The 20,072-nt window shown below is 51.1% G+C and overlaps 1 protein-coding gene across 1 annotated transcript in view; it reads left to right on the top strand.

Moving 5' to 3' along the window:
• The window catches only part of LOC116840194 (uncharacterized), a 31,608-nt gene extending 13,251 nt beyond the window's left edge, over positions 1 to 18,357 (top strand). The window contains exons 4-5 of the mRNA XM_075064681.1: positions 16,030 to 16,108; positions 16,668 to 18,357. Of these exons, the coding sequence (XP_074920782.1) occupies positions 16,030 to 16,108; positions 16,668 to 17,482 (894 nt within the window). The 3' untranslated portion in view covers positions 17,483 to 18,357. The remainder of the gene's footprint in view (positions 1 to 16,029; positions 16,109 to 16,667) is intronic.
• The last annotated feature ends 1,715 nt before the right edge of the window (positions 18,358 to 20,072 follow it).

Raw genomic sequence — 20,072 nt, 5'->3', positions numbered from 1 at the left:
GGGTGACTCCGGATTCACTCTGGGGACTGAGAGAAGAACTTCAGCCGCTTGCCTCACTGCACTGCAGGGGTAACACCGGATTCACCCCAGGGAAGCTGGAGAGCAGACGCCCTGCCCCCATTCGCATTCAGGGTGACTCATGATTCACTCCCGGGGAGCTGAGAGGCAAACCCAGCCTGGCCCCATTGCACTCAGGGTGACTCTGAGATCACCCGGGAGCAGAGATCAGAACCCAGCTCGCTGCCCCCATTCAGTCAGGGGTGACTCCGGATTCACTCCAGGGAGCTGAGAGCAGGACGCCAGCCCTGCCCCAATTGCATTCACGGGTGACAGGATTCACTCCGGGGGAGCAGAGAGCAGAACCCAGCGCCTGCTTGAGTTGCACTCAGTTGTGACTCAGATTGACCCGCGGAGCGAGGCTGAGAATCAGACTGCCCAGCTCTGCCCCAATTGGCAGCCAGGGCGTGACTCCAGATCACCCCAAGGGAAGCTGAGAGCAGCCAGCCCTGCCCCATTGCATTCAGGGGTCGGACGATGCCTCAGGGGGAGCTGAAAGGCAGGAACCCACCTACCCCATTGGACTCAAGGAGTGACTCCGGATTCCACCCCAGGAGGAGCTGAGAGAGAAACCCGAGCCCTGTAAAAAACCATGCACTCAGGGGTGACTCCAGACTGACCCCGGGGAGCTGAGATCAGAACCAGCTCTGCCACCCATTGCAGCCAGGGGTGACTCCGGATTTCACCCGTGGGAGCCGGAGAGCAGAACCCAGCCCGTGCCCCATGCACCAGGGTGACTCCGGATTCACCCCGTGGGAGCAAGAGCAAGAACCCAAGCCTGCCCCCACTGCAGCCAGGGTGACTCCAATTCACCCCGTGGGAGCAGAGAGCAGAACCCAGCACTGCCCCATTGCTCACTCAGGAGTGACTCCGATCAACCCGGGGACAGAGAGCAGAACCAGCCCTAGCCGCCCCATTTGCACTCAGGAGTTGACTCCGGATTCACCCGGGGGAGCTGAGAGCAGATACCCAAGCAACCTGCCCGCCATTGCACTCAGGAGTGACTCCGGAGTTCACCCCCGGGGAGCTGGAGGAGCAGAACTCCCCGAACCCCCCGCCCCCGCAGAAGCCTGCCCCCGATTGCACTAGGGTGACCTCAGGATTCACCCGTGGGAGCAGAGAGCAGACCACCTGCCCATTGCATGGCAGGGAAGTGACTCGGATCACCCCGGGGAGCAGAGAGCAGAACCGCAGCCCTGCCCCATTGCACTCAGCTGATGCATCCGGATTGATGGGGGGATGAGCACCCTCCGCCCCCTTAGCTCCCAGCCGGGACTCGACCGCTCCGCGGGGCGGGGGCGGCGGGCTGGCCCTTTTAAGAGCGCCCCCGCAAAGCAGCCGGGGGGTGTCGAGATTGCCGCCGCTTCAGCTCGCTGCTCCGTGGGGAGATGGGCTACACTTCATATGAGTGATAGACAGCGGAAGGGAGGAGGGTTGCCTTATACGATGAAAAATGTGCACACTTGGACTGAGGTGGAGATGGACCATAGAGATGGAATGTTGAGAGTCTCTGGTTAGGCTAAAGGGGTAGAAACAAGGATGATTTCATCAGGAGTTTACCACAGGCCACCTAACCACGTGAAGAGGCTTTTTAAAACAACTAACAAAATCACAAAGCCCAAGATTTGGTGATGATGGGGACTCAACTATCCAGATATATGTTGGGAAAATAACAGAACTATCCAATAAGTTACTTGGACTGCATTGCAGACTTTTTATTTCAGAAGCCTGAAACACAGTACTGGGGGAAGCTAATTCTAGATTGATTTTACAGAATAGGAAGGAACTCATTGAGAATATTGAAAGACCAAAGGAGGCGCTTGGGTAAAAGTGATCATGAAATCCATGGAGTTCACAATTCTAAGGAAGGGTAGAAAGGGATGTACAGCAAATAGAGAACAACAGATTTCAAGGAGGCAGATTTTTGGTAAGCTCAGAGAGCTATAAAGGTAAAAGTCCCATGGGATCAAGACTGAGGGCAAAACGAGGAAGTTGCAAGTTTTTTCAAAAGTGAACACTATTAAGGGCCCAAACAGCTATTCCGCTGGGTAGGAAAATAAGAAAATGTGGCAAAAGACCACCTTGGCTTAACCATGAGACCTTGCATGATCTAGAAAAAATAAGGAGACATAAATGAAACTAGACAAATATACAAAGGATGAATATTAGGCATAACAACAACAGGAATGCCCGGGGCAAAGATATAAGAAAAAAACAAAGGCAAAAATAGACATCAATTAGCTTACAGAAAAAAGGGAAACAAAGATGAAACTTTTAATCAAACATTAGAAGACCAAGGACAGGGTAAGGCCACTGCTCAGTGAGAAGGGAGAAAATAGTAATCAGAAACTTGGAAATGGCTAGAGATGCTAAATGACTTCTTTGTTTCGGTCTTCAAACTGAGAGTCTGAACGAATGCTTAACATACGATGCAAATGGAAATGAGTAGGTTTAGAAGATAATAATAAAAAAAACGAACAGTCAAATCTCGTAGAAAAAGTTAGATGCCTGCAAGTCACCAGGCCTGATGAAATGCATCCTAAATACTCAAGAGCTAACAGAGGCGGTATCTGAGCCTCTAGCTATTATTTGGAAAAACATGAGAGACAGGAAAGATATCCAGAAAGACTGGAAAAAGGGCAAAATATAATGCCCATCTATAAAAGGGAATAAAAACACCCGGAAACAGCAGACCAGTTAGTTTAACTTCTGGTGGCCAGGGAAGATAATGGAGCAAAGTAATTAAGAATATCGCAAACACTTGGAAGGTGGTAAGGTGATAGGGGAATAGCACATGGATTTGTAAAGAACCAAATCGTGGCAAACCAATCTCTAGCTTTCTTTGATAGGATAACGAGTCTTGGGGATAAGGGAAAGTGATGATGTGGTATATCCTAGACTTTAGAAGGCATTAATAGGTCTCACACATGAATCTTATCAAATAACAGGCAAATACAACTAGATGGGCTATCTAAAGATGGATGGCCATAAAAATGGGTAGAATAACTTACTCAGAGTAGATATTAATGGCTCCCATCCTGCGGAAAGGTATAACAAGGGGCCTCCCGCAGGGATCTGTTTTGGGACAGATCCGTTCAATTATCTCATCAACGACTTAGATGTTGCATAGAAAGTAAAGCTTATTTAAGTTTGCAGATGATCCAAACTGGGAGAGATTGCAACTGCTTTGGAGGATAGGGTCATAATTCAAAAATGATCTGGACAAATTGGAGAGAAACTGTCGAGGGTAAACTGAATGAAGTGTTTATAAAGACAGAAATGCAAGTGCTCACTGTAGAAGGAACATCACTTTCAACACATTACAAAAGGGAAGAACCTTCTAGGAGAGGTACGGTAGAAAGGATCTAGGGGTTATAGAGGGACCACAAGCTAAATATGAGTCAAACAGCGTATGCTGTTGCAAAAAAAGCAAACTGATTACTGGGATGCATTAACAGGTGTGTTGTGAGCAAGAAACACGAGAAGTCAATTCTTCCACCTAACTCCTGCGCTGGTTAAGGCCTCAGCTGGAGTATAGTGTCCAGTTCTGGGCACACATTTCAAGAACAAGATGTGAAGAAATGGAGAGGGTCCAGAGAAGAGCAACAAGAATGATTAAAGGTCCTGAGAACATGACCTACGAAAGAAGGCTGAAAGAATTGGTTTGTTTAGTTTGGAAGAGAAGCCTGAGAAGGGGACAATGAAAGCAGTTTTTCAGGTATCTAAAAAGGGTGCATCAAGGAAGGAGGAGAAACCTTGTTCACCGCTTAAGCCTTCTAAGGATAGACATAGAAGCAATGGGCTTAAACATGCAGCCAAAGAGAGATTTAGGTTGGACATTAGGATAAAATTTCCTAAACTGTCAGGGTGGTTAAACACTGAATAAATTGCCACAGGAGGTTGTGGAATCTCCATCTCTAGAGATATTTAAGAATAAGGTTAGATAAAATGTCTATCCGGAGGTCTAGACAGTTTTTGGGTCCTGCATGAGGGGCAAGGGGACCTGGAACTCGATGACTCTCGAGGTCCCTCCAGTCCTACAGTCTATAATCTATAAAGTCGAATCTCCCTTCTGCCTGTTTCCTTTTGAGACCCTCCTCCAGCTAGGAGAATAAACACTGGCAAATGAAATGTAAATATACAATTAGGAAAGGCCAAAAGAAAGAATTTGAAGGAACATGTTAGCCAAAGACCTCAAAAAGGAATAAAAAAAAAAAAATGGCTAAGTACACAGATAGGCTAAACAACCAGCGGAGGCCACTGGAGCGAATCAGGTGCTAAAGACAGCATCTACAAGTAGACATAGTCATTGGGAAAAAACTAAATGAAACTCTATTGCATTTGGTCTTCACGGCTGATGGATGTGGAGGGGAAGATTCCCAAAACCGGAGGCCCATCTTTTTAAGATGACAAGGTTTGCGGAGAAAAACTGTCCCAAATTGAGGTAATCATTAAGGAGCGTTTTGGAACAAAACTGATAAATTAAACAAGCAATAAAGTTACCAAAGGACCAAGATGGCTTTCCCCAAGAGTTTCTGAAGGAACTCAAATGTGAATTGCAAACTACTAATCCGTAGTCCTGTAAAACCCTAAATCATTTAACCAATCAGTTATCTGTCTGTACGCAAGATGACTGGAGGATAGCTAATGTGATCGCCAATTTTTAAAAAAGCTCGACAAAGTGATCCTGCAAATTACAAGGCCTGTAACCTGATTCAGTACGGCAAACTGGTTGAAACTGTAATAAAGAACAATATTGTCAGACATACAGATTGAATAATAGAATTTGTTGGTGAAGAGTCACAGTTGTTTTAAGTAAAAGGGAAAATCATCTGGCTCACCAATCTACTAGAAGTCTGAGGGAGTCAACAAGCATGTGAAACCAAGGGGGATCCAGTGGATATAAGTGTACTTAGATTTTCAGAAAGCCTCAAGTGTCCCTCACCAAAGGCTCTTAAACACACCGTAAGCTGCCAAGGGATAAGAGAGGGAAATGCTCACGTGACTGGTAACTTGGTTAAAAGATAGGAATCATAGGGTAGTAAATGGTCAGTTTTCACTAAGAACTCAGAGAGGTAACCTAGTGGTGACCCAGGGGTCTGTTGCTGGGACCAGATCCTAAATTATAACAACATATCATAAAATAGGAGGTGACCAAATGTACCGCGACAGTCCTGTATTTGGGGCTTTTCTATACAGACTCCTAACTTTAACCCCCACCTCTTGTCCTGATTTTCACACTTGCTATCTGGTCACCCCTATTCATGATGATCGGAAAAGAGGGGTAAAAGTGAGGTGGTAAAATGGCAGATGATACAGAATTCTAAAGATCATTAAAGACCCAAGCAAACTGCGAAGAGCTACAAAAAAGGATGTCTCAAAAACTAGTGACTGGTAACAAAAATGGCAGATGAAATTTAATGTTTATAAATCAAAGAAAAAATAAATCCCACCATACATATAAATTATGGGTCCTAGATATTAGTTGTTACCAACTCAAGAAAGAAGATCATTGAGTCATTGTGGATAGTTCTCTGAAAAACTCCCACTATCCAACGTGCAGTGGCAGTCAAAAAGTGAAGAGAAGAGTGTGGGGGGAGAGGTGGCCCTACTTAATAGATAGAGCATAGATAATAAGACCTTGCGCGAGAAAGCCCTCGCGAGAAGGGCCGCTGCACGCTCGATGGTTTATATATCATATTATGCTGTCGCGAGAAACAGCCCAAGGTCCGATCAAGTCAGCACTCCACTTGGATAGCATGTTCCGTCCAGTGTCTGGGGGCGAGGGAGAAAGGCAAGATGGGAGTTAATGAGCATGGGGAGGTAGAAGGGAGGACACACGAAATTCGGACTCCTGGGTTCTCTCCCGCGTCTAAAGGGGCAAAGACGGAGGAGAAGGTAAGTGGTACAGTATGCATAGGGGTATCGTGGGAGACAGGACGTCTGTTCTTCCACCAAGCAGCTCTGAGGATATGACGGAATAAGTACCGTGGGAAGATCTGGTTGCAGGCGATTGGGCGAGAGGGGAGCATGGGAGCACGAAGACTCCCTAGGGTTCTTCTTACCACGGGCGGGCTGATGGGGGGAGAGGGCGAGGCACGTGGGTCAAACAGGCGAGGTGAACTGAGAGTGGAGCATGACATCTTCCTGTGTTTCGTCACGAATAGTACAACTCTAGGGAGACAGGTTGAGGGAGGTGAGCGACGAGGCGCTGGTGGGTCCACGCCAGGGGGGCGCGGCGTATCGCGCAACAGGACTACACACAGGTCATCTATCATGACCACCCCGACGCGGGGAGGGGGAGTGAGCCGTGTATTCGGGAGATGGTCAGAGAGCAGGAGGGGAGGCTGGAAGCATAAGAGGGATATTCATAAACATCATGAAGCAATAACAGGCTAACACGTCTCGGTATTCACTAGGAGGAGAGACGTGGGCGACGATAAGAGGTGTTGCAATGCAGGAGCATGGGCGGCTGGGAGCCGAGGACTCCTGAGTCGTCTCCCCACTGGGAGGGGGGATAGTGGTCGTAGGGGGTTAGAGCCTCCTCATGGGTGCTCCCACCGATTTCCCCAGCTGATGGTCTATTGAGATCCGAACTCCCAAATCACAAATGTAGGGACTCCTCGAGCGTCCGAGCCTGGGCACTATGCACACCATGAGTGTGAGGGAGTAGGTATCGGCGTCCATCGCAGCGATAGTCTCTGGGAAACCACGAGAGAAAAGACTCATTAGTGCCGTGTCTTATTGATATATTACGTGTATGCCACACATTGACAGCTCGCAGACCCAAGCACTCAGGGCACCCATGGGCTGGGCATGATCCTCCCACTCGCCCCCACCGAGACTCACTGCCCACCGTTGGCCGACACGTGACCACGACGCCCCAAGCCAGATGAGGCCCCGGTCACGACTGGGCACGCAAAGACTTCTCTCCCCGCTGAGGCCAGAAGCAAGAGGCTTGTTGCACACACCAGGGTGTGAGCCACAGACAGCTCCGCCCCCATGAGATCCCAAGGCGCGCCGTCACTACAGCTGGGCACACCGGCCCCGACACACGCATGGCGCGCGTACCCGTCCGCCTGCCCGAAAGACGACCTTCTCTCTATCGAAAAGCAGGACTAACAGCCACCCTCCCCCATCTTTCCAGGCTGGCACATCGTGAGTTGCGGCCAAAGCGGGGAAATGACCCAGAGCAGTGACGGCAGGTGCCATGGGCCATGCGAGAGAGCCAAGGAGCAATACACGCAAGGATGAAACAAAGCCGGTGTCTCCCAGAAGCACTGAAGGGAGGCGGAACGCCTGAGCGTAGCTAATGGACATTCCGACCGTGAGACCGTGAGCTCCACAAATACAATGCTGGGGTGAGGAGCCATGTATGATGGCTGGACAGTATCTCTCGCGAGCCTATGGGCGGCTTCCCTGCAGTCCACCGTCTGCCCGGAAACAGCATAACGAGGAATAAACGTGGCCTTTGCTAGACAGTTCCGTTGGGTATTTTAACGCTGGGGAAGCCTAACCGTGAAACCGCTAGTACATGGTCTAGATCTCCGAGCGGAGGCATGGTCCAGGAAACGCCGAAAGGCCTGGTGCCGCAGAGCGGCCTGCTAGGAAGTGGTGCCATAGCAAGCGCCACCAGGTTAAAGTACTATCTTTTACACTACGGCGTGGAGCAGCCCTATTTTTTCCACGACTAGAACCTTTCCCCTCACTGACTCACCAGGTAACCGCAGGGAACACCCGAGTGCTTAGAGAGACCCACGCTGCTCAGTCAGGTGGGTTGCTGTACGGGTTGGTGGCAAATATTCGGAAGACAGGATGGAGTAGGAGCAGGCGAGAGGTATTTTCCCTCGCATTTGCCACTGGGAATCACTGGTCGCACGTTCTGTAAAGGCTGCTGTTCACAACAAAGGACACTTGCGAATAAACTGAGCAGAGGCAGAGAAGAGCAGACGAACGAATTGGCAGCGGTAGAAAAAGCCTGCCTAGAGCGGTCCAGCACGACTCCAAGGACTCGAGATGTATAAAGCTTAACTGAGAGAACGCCACGGGAGTGACTTGACCTCCCTACAGAAAAGAAATTGGATGCATCGAATGTTCGTCCCCAGAGCGCCTAGCAATCCTGTCAGTCTCAAAGAAGGCTGGGATCTTTATAGAGGACAGCAAAGCAGCTAACGCATTTTGGGAGGGCTATTAAACGTTCACGTTTGAGGCAACTCTAGCTATGAAAAGGCGAGGAGAGGCCACAATGCGTGAATTTTCGCCGCAGAAGCTTAGGCGGGGTTACTCATACCTTGTCTGAAGCTGACTGGATCGGTAGCCTGTTACAGAGAGTCGCGCTAGCTAGGATCCTTGATTCCACGCTGCGAAAGCTCAAACCACGGAAGAGGGCGGGAACCGAGTAGGACACGGAATTCTTTTTCGTTTGTCCAGACGATAACTGAGAAATGGCGGTGGGATCCCGGGGGATGAAACAGGGTTTTTCAGGTGTAAACTGAACACTTTTGGTGAAATCGGACAGCTCCACCAACAATCATCACGCTGGAGCCGACAAAACTGAGATCAGCTTCAGCCTCTTATTACTCTGCCTACCGTTAGAAAACAAAAAGAACAGAAGACAAGAACATATCCAAAAATTGTCTCTGAGTCGAAGCAAATGGAAACAGTTTTGGGCACTGCGAGAAAAGTCTTTTGAAATTCAAGTATTGGGAGCCACTTCTTTTCTGGTTTCTGGAACGGATAAACTTAAGCGAAAGAAAAGATTTAAGCACATCGGTATACGCCGAAACAAACTGGATAAAGATCTTTGTTTGCAAAGGTTCAGAAGAAAACTTGTTACAATTCGTTATTCAGCCTCCTGGTGTTCCTTCTCCGCCCACCCCCTAACCCCAATGAGCATATAAAAAAATTTAAATTAAAATATGAAAAATTAAGTAAATGTCCCTCGCTAGGCTGCGTTTAGGCTAAAACAAGCCAGCTCCTGGTCTCCAGTCCATGATTCCTCAACAGCTGTGTCCTCTCTGCACTGGTCGCTTCATGTTTCAACGTGGGGAACCCGAACTGGACACAGGAATCCAGATGAGGTGGGGATCAATATTCCTGAATCTCAGCAGGATATCTCACATCACCGCATCCTAGGATTCAGGCTTCGGCCCTCCTGAGGCCGCGATCACTGGGTCTCATTGTTGTCGCACCTGTCACAATCGACAAACAACCACATCTTCTCCTCCCATGTCATTTCCATCCGATAGGACCCTCGCCCCAATTCAGAGGCAGCTTTCTCAGTAATATCCCTAAAGGCTACGAACTGGCATTTTGTCTATAAATTTCATCCCTGTTCTATTACTCCTGTCTCTCCAACTCGTCCTCGCAACTGTATGAAATGATGTGCACCTCGCCAATTCGTGGTTGTACATCTGCAAATTTGCATTAGCAGTAATCGGCTATTTTCTTGGTACGCAGGGTAATTTAACAGTTCTGATCGCAAGGTCAGGGGCCAATCGCAATCTCGCTGCATTTCTGTTTTATTTTACTGGCCATTGTTTGGAGAAGAGAGGAATGTAGGATGGGCCTTTGGCCCAGACTGGGCCATCGCTATGTCCTTTCGGTTCTGGCCATCAGAGGTGAGAGGAAGGCTAGCTCATGGTACCTTGGTTCTGATGCCAGCGCGTAAATACTGAGACGCTGCTAGAGGACTAGCTCTAGCTAAACGCACCAGATATTGGTCGGATAGGAGTTCATATGGCGGAAGTCATCCAGCTGACATGGGGCCCTGAGGCCAAGCGAGATGGGCCCGCTCTAGGTGGCCCCTTCCATCAATGTAACGCATCCTAGGCGAGGGCTGTTGGTCCTGCGGTGCCTCACCAAGTTGGCTCTGGCCGAAAAGTAGATTGCTTGCAACACATCATGGGCCAGCCGTAGGGGCGCTCGAGCCGCAGTGTAGGGGTGATTTGATGGGCGCACCAGATGCGGAGCGCAACGAACTTCTTCCCGCCACCGGGCTGCATGCGCCTTAGGGGGCTGGGTCATTGCTGATAGGGAAGCCCCCGCCGGTGCCTGCCAGCTCGAAGCTGTGGTAGAAACTCGGCTGCAAATGCGTGGCAAGCAAGGTGGGAATCGTCTCTGCCCATGGATTCGCAGATGACGGTTGAGGGGGCTGGACGCCCGCCGGAGAAGCTCTTCCCGCACGATATACTGGGCGGGCACTGGTGAGGTTCTGGCAGTGTGGGTCCGCCTGGTGAGCCCAGGAGGGCAGAACTCTGCGGAAAGCTCCGGCCAGCTGGGGGCAGAGGTGAAGGACGTCGCTGGATGGGTGGGAACGGCAGACGCGACACTCAGGTCCAAGGACATCGGGCAAGTCCCTCGCGCTGGGGCATCATACCGACCCTACACCTGACATCACACAGGGCTACCTGTCCCCAGTGGATTTTGGGGGGGCAAGGATGCGGGCACTATTGCGACTTGCTTATGGAGGCATTATACAGCTCTTCGGGGCTGTGGTGCTTCACCTCTTTTCCCCCCGAGATTACTGCGTGAGATGCCTGCTGAGGCGATGAGGAATAGAGAGCAAAGAATGAGAAGCGAGGAACAATGCAGATGGTATCTCCTTGACCATACCCACAATCCGCATCCGCCTTCCGCGCCCGCGACGCCATCGGCTTTTTTTTATGTGTACAGTATATATCTTTTTGTGTTCGTAGGACAGCGCAGTATCGGTCCGGCTTGAGCGCAGGGCTGGGTAGTGATCGGCCTAGCCATCTCTTAAGGCAGGTTCTTTGCTCGGGGTGGGTCAGTCTTTTTGTATTGTTCGAGTCGGCGGGAATTATTTTACTTGCCCTGAGAGACAAATAGCTGGCCATCCGGCCTTTAGCCCATGAAGTATAAAAGACAACAAGAGGCAATCCCCCATTATTTTATTGTAATATTTGTCACGAGCTTGGCATGAGGCGACGGCTCGAGCAAGCGAAGTTACCCCACGTTAAATGCGAGAGCAAATATGCATGCAAACCAAGAGCGGCAATAAGACAACACACGCATGCCCGCGACGTGCGCAAATGGAGCATATACGCTGCGAGCGGACCTAGTCAGCCTTCACAGCAAGTGGAACATGATCAGAGAACGAGTTGGCGCGGGACAGGAGCAATCATACGTATTAGATAGAAAATGCTACATATCCTAAGCGTAGCCTAGGAACGAGCCCTCATAGCTCCTTCGCGATTTATGGGGTTTCGGAGATTCTTATGTGAGCGGGTGGTTGGGGGGGGGTGGGTTGATTATTGTTATTGAGGCCCGGTATGTGTGTATTTTTTCTTTTTTTGGGGGGGGTGCCCGGGGGGGGGGATTGGGATTTGGAGTGGGGGGGGGGGGAAGGATGGGGGAGGAGCAGTGAGGTCGCCATCTCTTACCCACAAAATCCTGCCGCCAGCGCGCGTCTGCACTGCACATCCTTACCAACAAATCCTGCCCCGGCGAGCGCCTGCTGGCCATCACTTAGCTGTGGGCTGTGCAGAACGATGCGGAGAGGAGAATCAGACCATAGCGAGTGGACGACGCCAGTACGAGGGGAAGTACTAGGGCTCACAGAACTGATACGCTTAATGATCCTCTGCAGGGCACGAAGATGAGAATTTAAGAAGCATATCTGAGAGAGCAGGAAGCGGGAGCACACGGAGAGAGTAACACCACCACGGTCAAGGCAGCACCAGTCCGGAGAGCAGAAGTACACGACAATTTAAGACCGTAGTGCTAAATACACAGGAGAGAATAATATGGGAAACGATAGAGGACATCCGAGCGCCACGACCCTCCAGAAGTCAATCGATCTCTCTAGACCGCTGACCGACAGATTCGGGCAGCGTAAACAAAAGCCTAGCAAGAGTGCACTCCAGGTGAATGGGCGCAGAAACCACACTCTTCTTGAAGACACAGAGACGATACCAGGCAGACTGATAGATGGTCTTCTCGAACAACCACGCCTAGAGTTAGAGTAGACGTCAGAGAGGAGGAAATAAGGATATGATTGTATTGGTCAACACCGTAACCTTATTTAATATCAGAAGCCACAAAGGTGCCTGCCAAACCACGAACGTCGCCCACTGCCAATCCCTTACACCTTAAAGAGACGCCACAAACCAGACGTAGAGGCCCTAGCCTTCGCGACGCTAGTGAGTCAACAACTCTGCTTACACCACAATGAACCCTGACCACCTCGGACGACTCGCCTGCTCCTTACCGACACAGTCCGCATCGCCCCCCGGCGATGCCTGCAGTCCTTATCCAATCAGCTGGCGCGCTCTCTACGGCAGCAGTCCCTGGGGCTGGTGTTAACCTCCTATTCCATTGTCATAGGATCCTTACTGCGTCCCCCATAACCGGCGTGTACTCATTCCCTCTCCGCCCCAAAGCCACCCACCCCAGCCAGCGCTACACCAATGCACCCCAAATGCCACCCATAGTTTCCCACACCACCCTCTGCATCCCCAACACTGGGGGTAGGCACGCCCTCCCCCCAGCGCCGCGCCCCCCCCTCCGCGCCAAAGAGCCACCCGGACCCACACCCGCACCCGCCATCACTAGTGCCCCGGCTGTCCGCCGCCAGCCCCTGGTGCACACCCTCTGGGGCGTCCCAGTGTGCTACGTTGTCTGGAGGTATTCCCGCCAGGAGCGGGCCCCAATCCTTCATAAACCCGAGGGCGGGCGGGCGCTACGCTCATTTCGCCACAGGCCGTGCAGGGTATGCTCGGGGCCAGGCCGCTTAAGTGTTGCCCCTCCTGGGATGGGGTAGTGGGACGCTCCAGGAGTGTCCTGATGCTCACCAAGCCACGGTGTCTTCGCACCATGCTGGGTTTTCCACACTTCATGACACCGCACAGTGACCTGGAAGGAAGGGAAGCGTCATAGCGAGAACAGTGGGTGAGGTGAGTGGGAATAGACGGCACGGAGTGGGAGAACAAGCGTAATGCGCCACGCCAATGGGGCATGGACCGCGAACTATCAGTTCATTCCTGTGGTGCTGCGACAAAGGCTCATGGAGTCACAGGAAACAATACCCCAGGCATTCTGCAACCCACTACCACAATGCCACTGACGGGGTAAGCACTCGGTCGCGAGGAGAGGCACTGGCCTTGACCCTAGCACTCTACCCCAGATGCCATACTGCAGCTCTCGATCTTAACCTACAGTCACTATAATATCCCAAATAAGCCCTGCAGGAGAGCTACGAAGGACCTGACCTCAAACCGCTCTCACTATGCCCACAAGGCGCGGCGGGAGGACGCATATGCGAGCCTGACCTACCTCATCCTATAACAGCTGCGTACAGATTTAATGTGTGATTGATAACTTCCCCGAATAGATTTCATCATCTACGTCGCCCGCTCCTCCCTACCCACAATGCCCTGGGGGAGCAATCACATGCGGCCTGACGCTCCCGCTCTCTCAGCCTACCCACAATGCCCTGTGGGAGGTCTATCTGGCCTGTACCCTTCTCTGCTCCACCTACCCACAATGCCTGGGAGGCACCTGGCCTGAGCCTCCTCACAATCCCTGCGGGAAGCACCTGCCTGACCTGCCACTCTCCCTACCCAAATGCCCCCCCCCCCCCCCCCCCCCCCCCCCCCCCCCCCCCCCCCGCCCCCCCCCCCTTGGGGAGGCACCTGGCCCTGACCCTCCACTCTCCCTACCCACAATGCCCTGCGGAGGCACCAGGCCTGACCTCCCCTCTCCCTACCCACAATGCCTGGGGAGGCACATGGACTGACCTCCACTCTCCTACCCACATAGCCCGTTTTTTTTTTTTTTTTTATTTTTTTTTTTTTTTTGAGCGGCTTTTTTTTTTTTTTATTTTATTTTTTTTTTTTTATTTTTTATTTTTTTTTTTTTTTTTTTATTTTTTTTTTTTTTTTTTTTTTTTTTATTTTTGGTTTTTTTTTTTTTAATTTTTTTTATTTTTCTGTTTTTTTTTTTTTTTTTATTTTTTTTTTTTTGTTTTTTTTGTTGTTTAATTTTTTTTTATTTTTTTTTTTTGTTTTTTTTGTCTCACACGGTGTTGTTTTCTTTCTTTTTTTTATTTTTTTTGTTTTTTTTTTTTTTTTTTATTTTTTTGTTATCTTTTTTCTTGTTTGTTTTGTATTTTTCTTTTTTTTTTCTTTTTTTTTTTTTTTTTTTTTTGGGCGGCGGAAGATTATTTATTTTTTTTTTTTTTTTTTTTTTTCTTTTTTTTTTTTTTTTTTTTTCTATTTTTTTTTTATTTAATCCATTTATATCATTTTCCTTTTATTTTTCTCTAGAGGGGGGGCGGAAGGCACTAGACTGAACGCTCCCAAGAGCAACAGAAGAACAAGGATGAAGCATGAGGTATCAGGTGTCAGACTCGAAGGGTGGCAGCGGACGCACGCTTCGCAAACAGCACGTTCGAATCAGACAGGGTCCAATAAACACCCATACAGGAGGAGGAGGAAGTAAAGAGTAGAGATAGATTTAGTGCGCATAATGAGGAAACAATGCCCACAACAAGATTAGATAGAGAAAACTAAGACTTGCCTTACAAATGACACAGAAGGTAATAAAGTAGAGAACTGGGTCAGACCCCCAGACAAAGGTCTCCATCTACCGCCCGTATCCCTCCTGTTCACAGTGGCAGGCCCGGCCTACAGGTGCCCTGTGGGAATGAACAGGAAGATGGGAATCATCCAAGATTTTGTTGATCTCCACCTTCCTGTTTAAATTCGCTTTCATTATCATTCCGCCAGCGTTTGGCTGCAATGGGGGCAGAGCTGGGTTCTGATCTCAGCTCCCCCAGGGTGAATCCGGAGTCACCCCTGGCTGCAATGGGGGCAGAGCTGGGTTCTGATCTCAGCTCCCCCAGGGTGAATCCGGAGTCACCCTTGGCTGCAATGGGGGCAGAGCTGGGTTCTGATCTCAGCTCCCCGGGGTGAATCTGGAGTCATCCCTGGCTGTAACGGGGACAGGGTTGGGTTCTGCTCTCAGCTCCCCCGAGGTGAATCCGGAGTCACCCTTGGCTGCAATGGGGGCAGGGCTGGGTTCTGCTCTCAGCTCCCCCTGGGTGAATCCGGAGTCACTCCTGATTACCAAGGGTGCAGGGCTGGATTCTGGTCTCTTCTCCCTGGGGTCAATCCACAGTCACTCCCTGATTGCAATGGGAACAGAGACAGGTTCTGATTTGATTTTCCTGTGGGATCAGTCTGGAGTCACTCCCTGACAACAATGCGGTCCCAGCTGGGTTCTGATCTTAGCTCCTCGCACCACCCTCACTCCAGTCACCCCTGACTGCAAGAGGGACAGGGTCGGGTTCCAATCTCAGTTTTTCTGGGGTCAATCCAGAGTCACTCCTGATTACAATGGCAGCAGGGCTGGATTCTGATCTCTGCTCGTTCTAAGTACCACCTTAGACCGTCAGACTAATTATTTAATGAATGCTACTTGGTGCCTGCACGGACTTCTCCCCACCTGACTGAGATTGGGGCCCGTTTGCCGGGCGCTGCACAGACCCCCCCATCCGAGATCAGGGCCCCCATCACGCAGGCTGCTTGTCGTTCCAGGCGAAGGGGAGGCGCGTGCTGCCGGTGGATGTGGGACGCCATGCCTCTGAATTACAGAGCTGGTCTGGCCTTGCCTGAGGACCTGCTCCTGGGGACCATCTGCTTTGACCTCCCACCTAACTCAGGCCAGAAGTTCCCGCTGAGCGATTCCTCCATCCAGCCCATATCTGATGGCTGAGCTAGAGCGGAGTTTTCAGAGAGACACCCCACCCCGGTGACAGGCCTCTGAGAGATGGAGAGTCCATCACGTCCCTGGCTAGGACTTTCCAATGGGATCCCATCGTCCTCCTCTGCCCCACTGACTCCAATGGAGCGAGGGCCCGTTGACCCCAGCTGAGTTCTGACCCCATTGACTCCACTATCCCCCCCATCATTCTCTCCAGGCTTCCCACTCCCCAAGGCTGACATCAGGTGAATGGAGCGAGGGGAAGAGCTGTGGGGCCCTGATCTCCCCTCCCCCGAGGCTGGGGGGACCCCCGGTGAGACCCACACAGGTGAGGAATGAGGGAGACCCCTAAGGGGAAGGGAGAGTTCATAAGCGGGGCCCTTCCAAACCGTGTCCCCTGACACTCGCCATTACAACATTTAGCACCAGAGCTCCTGGCTCGTTCTCACCCTCCTGGCGCGGATTGGGGCCCCAGTGTTTTAGAGCAGGGAGCTAGGAGCCAGGACTCCTGGGTTCTATCCCTGACTCTGGGAGCGGAGTGGGGGCCTGGTGGTAGAGCAGGGGGGCCTGGAGCCCAGGAATCCCTTGGTCTCTCCGCAGCGTCTGGAAGGGGAGTGGGGGCTGGTGGTTGAGCAGGGGGGGCTGGGAGCCAGACTCCTGGGTTCTCTCCCAGCTCTGGGAGGGGAGTGGGGCTGGTGGTTAGAGTGGGGGCTGGGAGCCAGACGCCTCGCGTTCTTAGGACAACGCTCACTACGACTTCACTTCAGCCCTAGTGGGAGAGATAAATGTTGAGATCGGTTCACCCAATCTCTCCAAACGAAAGGAACACAAGAAAAAACAAAAAAAAAAACCAGCCGGACCTGGACCTCCCTCCTGTCTCTCTCCAGCAGCTGCCGGGGCGGCCACACCCCCGACTCCCCGCTGCAAGCCGGCCGGCCGCTCCTACCAGTGTCCGGAGTGCGGGAAATCCTTCCGGCAGAGCTCGTGCCTCCTCCAGCACCAGACCACACACTCGGGCAAGGGGTCGTATTGCTGCCCCGACTGCAGCCAGGCCTTCAGCCAGAGCTCTGACCTGGTGCGGCACCAGCGCGTCCACACAGGCGAGCGCCCCTACCGCTGCCCCGACTGCGGCCGGTCCTTCAGTCAGAGCTCTGACCTGGTGCGGCACCAGCGCGTCCACACAGGCGAGCGCCCCTACCGCTGCCCCGACTGCGGCCGGGCCTTCAGCCAGAGCTCCAACCTGCTCCAGCACCAGCGCGCTAGCTCAGGCACCCGCCCCTTCTGCTGCACCCAGTGCGGCAAGCGCTTCGGCCGCAGCTCCCACCTGCTCAAGCACCAGGCCACCCACTCCGGTGAGCGGCCCTTCAGCTGCGCCGACTGCGGCAAGCGCTTCGGCCACAGCTCCAGCCTCCACAAACACCGGCGCAGCCACACTGCCCAGCGGCCCTTCGGCTGCGCCGACTGTGGCGAGCGCTTCCTGCAGAGTTCTGACCTGCTCAAACACCGGCGCATTCACGCCGGTGAGCGGCCCTTCGGCTGTGGCGACTGCGGCAAACGCTTCCTGCAGAGCTCCGACTTGCTCAAACACCAGCACGTCCACACTGGGGAGAAGCCCTACACTTGTGGGGAGTGTGGGCGCGGCTTCAGCCAGCGCTCCCATGTGGTCAAACACGGCCGTGTCCACAGCCGGGGCAAGCCCTGAAGGGGAGAAATGGGGACAGATCTTCCTATGACCACAGTTATTCACTGCAGAGCTTTGAATTTTCCGTGTGTGCAGCAAGGATCTGCATCCCCTGGGTTGTGCAGCTGCGGTTTGGGGTTGCCCATGAACTTGGCAGGAGATTGAAGCCAGTGGCTCTTTCGCGGGGTGTTTGTTTGTGTCTTGTGAACTCCATTCGGCTGTCCACACTTCATCGGTAGGGCCCGTGTCTTCTGGCACTGACAACGGACTAATTTCGGATTTGCGAAGTTTTGTAGTTTGGAAATGTCTGTCATGCATTATTTTAATACCAAAAATATACGTATCGGCAAACGTGAGCAATGTGTAACCCTTTTACAGCACAAAAATCTGGTAGCCTACATTACAATGTTGACAGACGCTTTAACATTTTTTTTTACAACCAAAATTGTCGGTTTTAGAACATAAGAAATGTATAAAGTGATCATCGCTATAAATACAAAACACAATTCTTGCCATGCAAGACTGTGCAATTAAAATAAAAGTTGGATTATTGTTTTCTGCAACGATGTAACAGCTCAGGAAAATTTGGAATAATTACAATTCTGCTTAAAGGAAACTAAGGTGTTACTGCAAATATCTGTATATAAGAACATAAGAGCGGCCCTATTGGGTCAGACCAAAGGTCCATCGAGCCCAATGTCCTGTCTTCCGACAGTGGCCAGTGCCAGGTGTTTCAGAGGGAATGAACAGAACAGGGAATCATCAAGTGATCCATCCTCTGTCTGCCATTCCCAGCTTCTGGCCAACAGAGGCTAGGGACACCATCCCTGCCCATCCTGGCTAATAGCCATTGATGGACCTGACCTTCATGAATCTATTTAGTACTTTTTTGAACCCTGTTATAGTCTTGGCCTTCATAACTACATCCTCATGGCAGAAGAGTTCCGACAGGTTGACTGTGTTGTTTGGATGAAGAAATACTTCCTTTGGTTTCGTTTTTCAACCCGCTGCCTATTTATTTCATTTGGTGAGTTCTCTATTCTTGTGTTATCGAGAAGTCATAAACAACACTTCTGATCTACTTTTCTACCCAGTCATCGATTTAATAGACCTCAAGTCATATCCCCCTTAGTCGCTCTTTTCCAAGCCTGAAAAGTCCCAGTCTATTACTCTCGTATACGGAAGCTGTTCCAACCCTAATCATTTTTGTTGCTCTTCTTGAACCTTTTACAGGTTCCAGTATATCTTTTTTGAGACAGGACGTGGCCATATAGAGGCATATGACATTTTCTGTCTTATTGCTCTATCCCTTTCTTAATGATTCCCATTCATTGCTGTTGCTTTTTTAGACTGGCCGTGCAACGTTTGAGTGAATGTTTTCTGAAAAACTCCCACAAGACTCCAGATCTCTTTCTGAGGTGGTAGAATCACCTAATAGCTACAATTGTCATTAAGCCCCGGCTCTTAGGACACTTTAGAACTCATTTGGGCATCCATCGTCATGTTTTCCAATGACATCCAGTAACATTGCAGGTTAGATCTTGTCCAAGTTTGGCCAAACCGTTCAGCCTCGGCTGCTCACCGAAAGAACACCAAGTAATCTGGCTAAGTCTTGGCAAACGTTTCTCCGAAAACTGGAGAGAGAAATGTCATTAGCATGAGGAAGTTCATTTACAGTGTTCAGGTAAACGGCCCACTCACCCCCAGGTATAGATCACAGCAGCATAACACAGGAACTCCTCCCTTAACGTCGTCCTGCTTAATGTTATTACGTTGCTGATCAGTTAGGGAACATTCTCGTTTAAAGTTGTGCAATACTCCCTTATAACGTTGTTTGGCAGCTGCCTACTTTGTCCACTGCTTGCAGAAGGAGCAGCCCATTGCAGCTAGCGGGTGGGGGCTTGGAACCAGGGTGCGCCGGCAGCTCCACTATCAGCTCCTCGGTCACCTAAGTTCCCTATGCGGCAGCCACCCAGCAGGCTACCAGTTGCCAGCAGTTCAGCTGCCCTCTGCCTTGGAGCTGCTCCCGGGAGCCTTCTGCTTGCTGTGCAGGCTAGAGGGGTGCTAATGTCAGGGTGTCATCCCCCCCTGGCTCCCCCTTACCCCATCTCCATAGAGCAGGGGGGGACACGGCAGGGCTCAGGACGGAGGGAGCTTGCTGGCAGCAGCTGCTGTCTCAACTTGCTGATCTACATAAAAAGGCAGTGTACTTAGAGTGGGGGTGGCGTACTTAAAGGGGTAATGCATCTCACACACACAAGGTGTGTCTCTGTCTGCCCTGCTGTCTCTCCTCCCTCCATTCGTGCTGCCTTGTAGAGTGTGAGGTTACATTGACAACAATGTGTTAACCCTTGAGGGCTCAGCCGAGTGCTAGTTCATCATTCAGCAGTAAGGCATTCCCTGGGAAATATCCCACCCTCTGACTCCTCCACCTCAACCAAGCTTCACAATCGTCATTGCTGTGTACAGTATTCAACTGTTTGTTCAAAACTTTATATATATAAAAATTCTCCTCTCACCCCTATGGGTGGTATGTGTCTTCCTCAACCTCGGGTCCTCTACCAGAGGCCTGGGAGTTTGAGGGTTCTGCGCAGTATCTTAGCTGTTCCTA

Source organism: Chelonoidis abingdonii, chromosome 4 (assembly GCF_003597395.2).
Source record: "Chelonoidis abingdonii isolate Lonesome George chromosome 4, CheloAbing_2.0, whole genome shotgun sequence".
Lineage (NCBI taxonomy): Eukaryota > Metazoa > Chordata > Testudines > Testudinidae > Chelonoidis > Chelonoidis abingdonii.
This window is presented reverse-complemented; position numbering and strand designations above follow the sequence as displayed.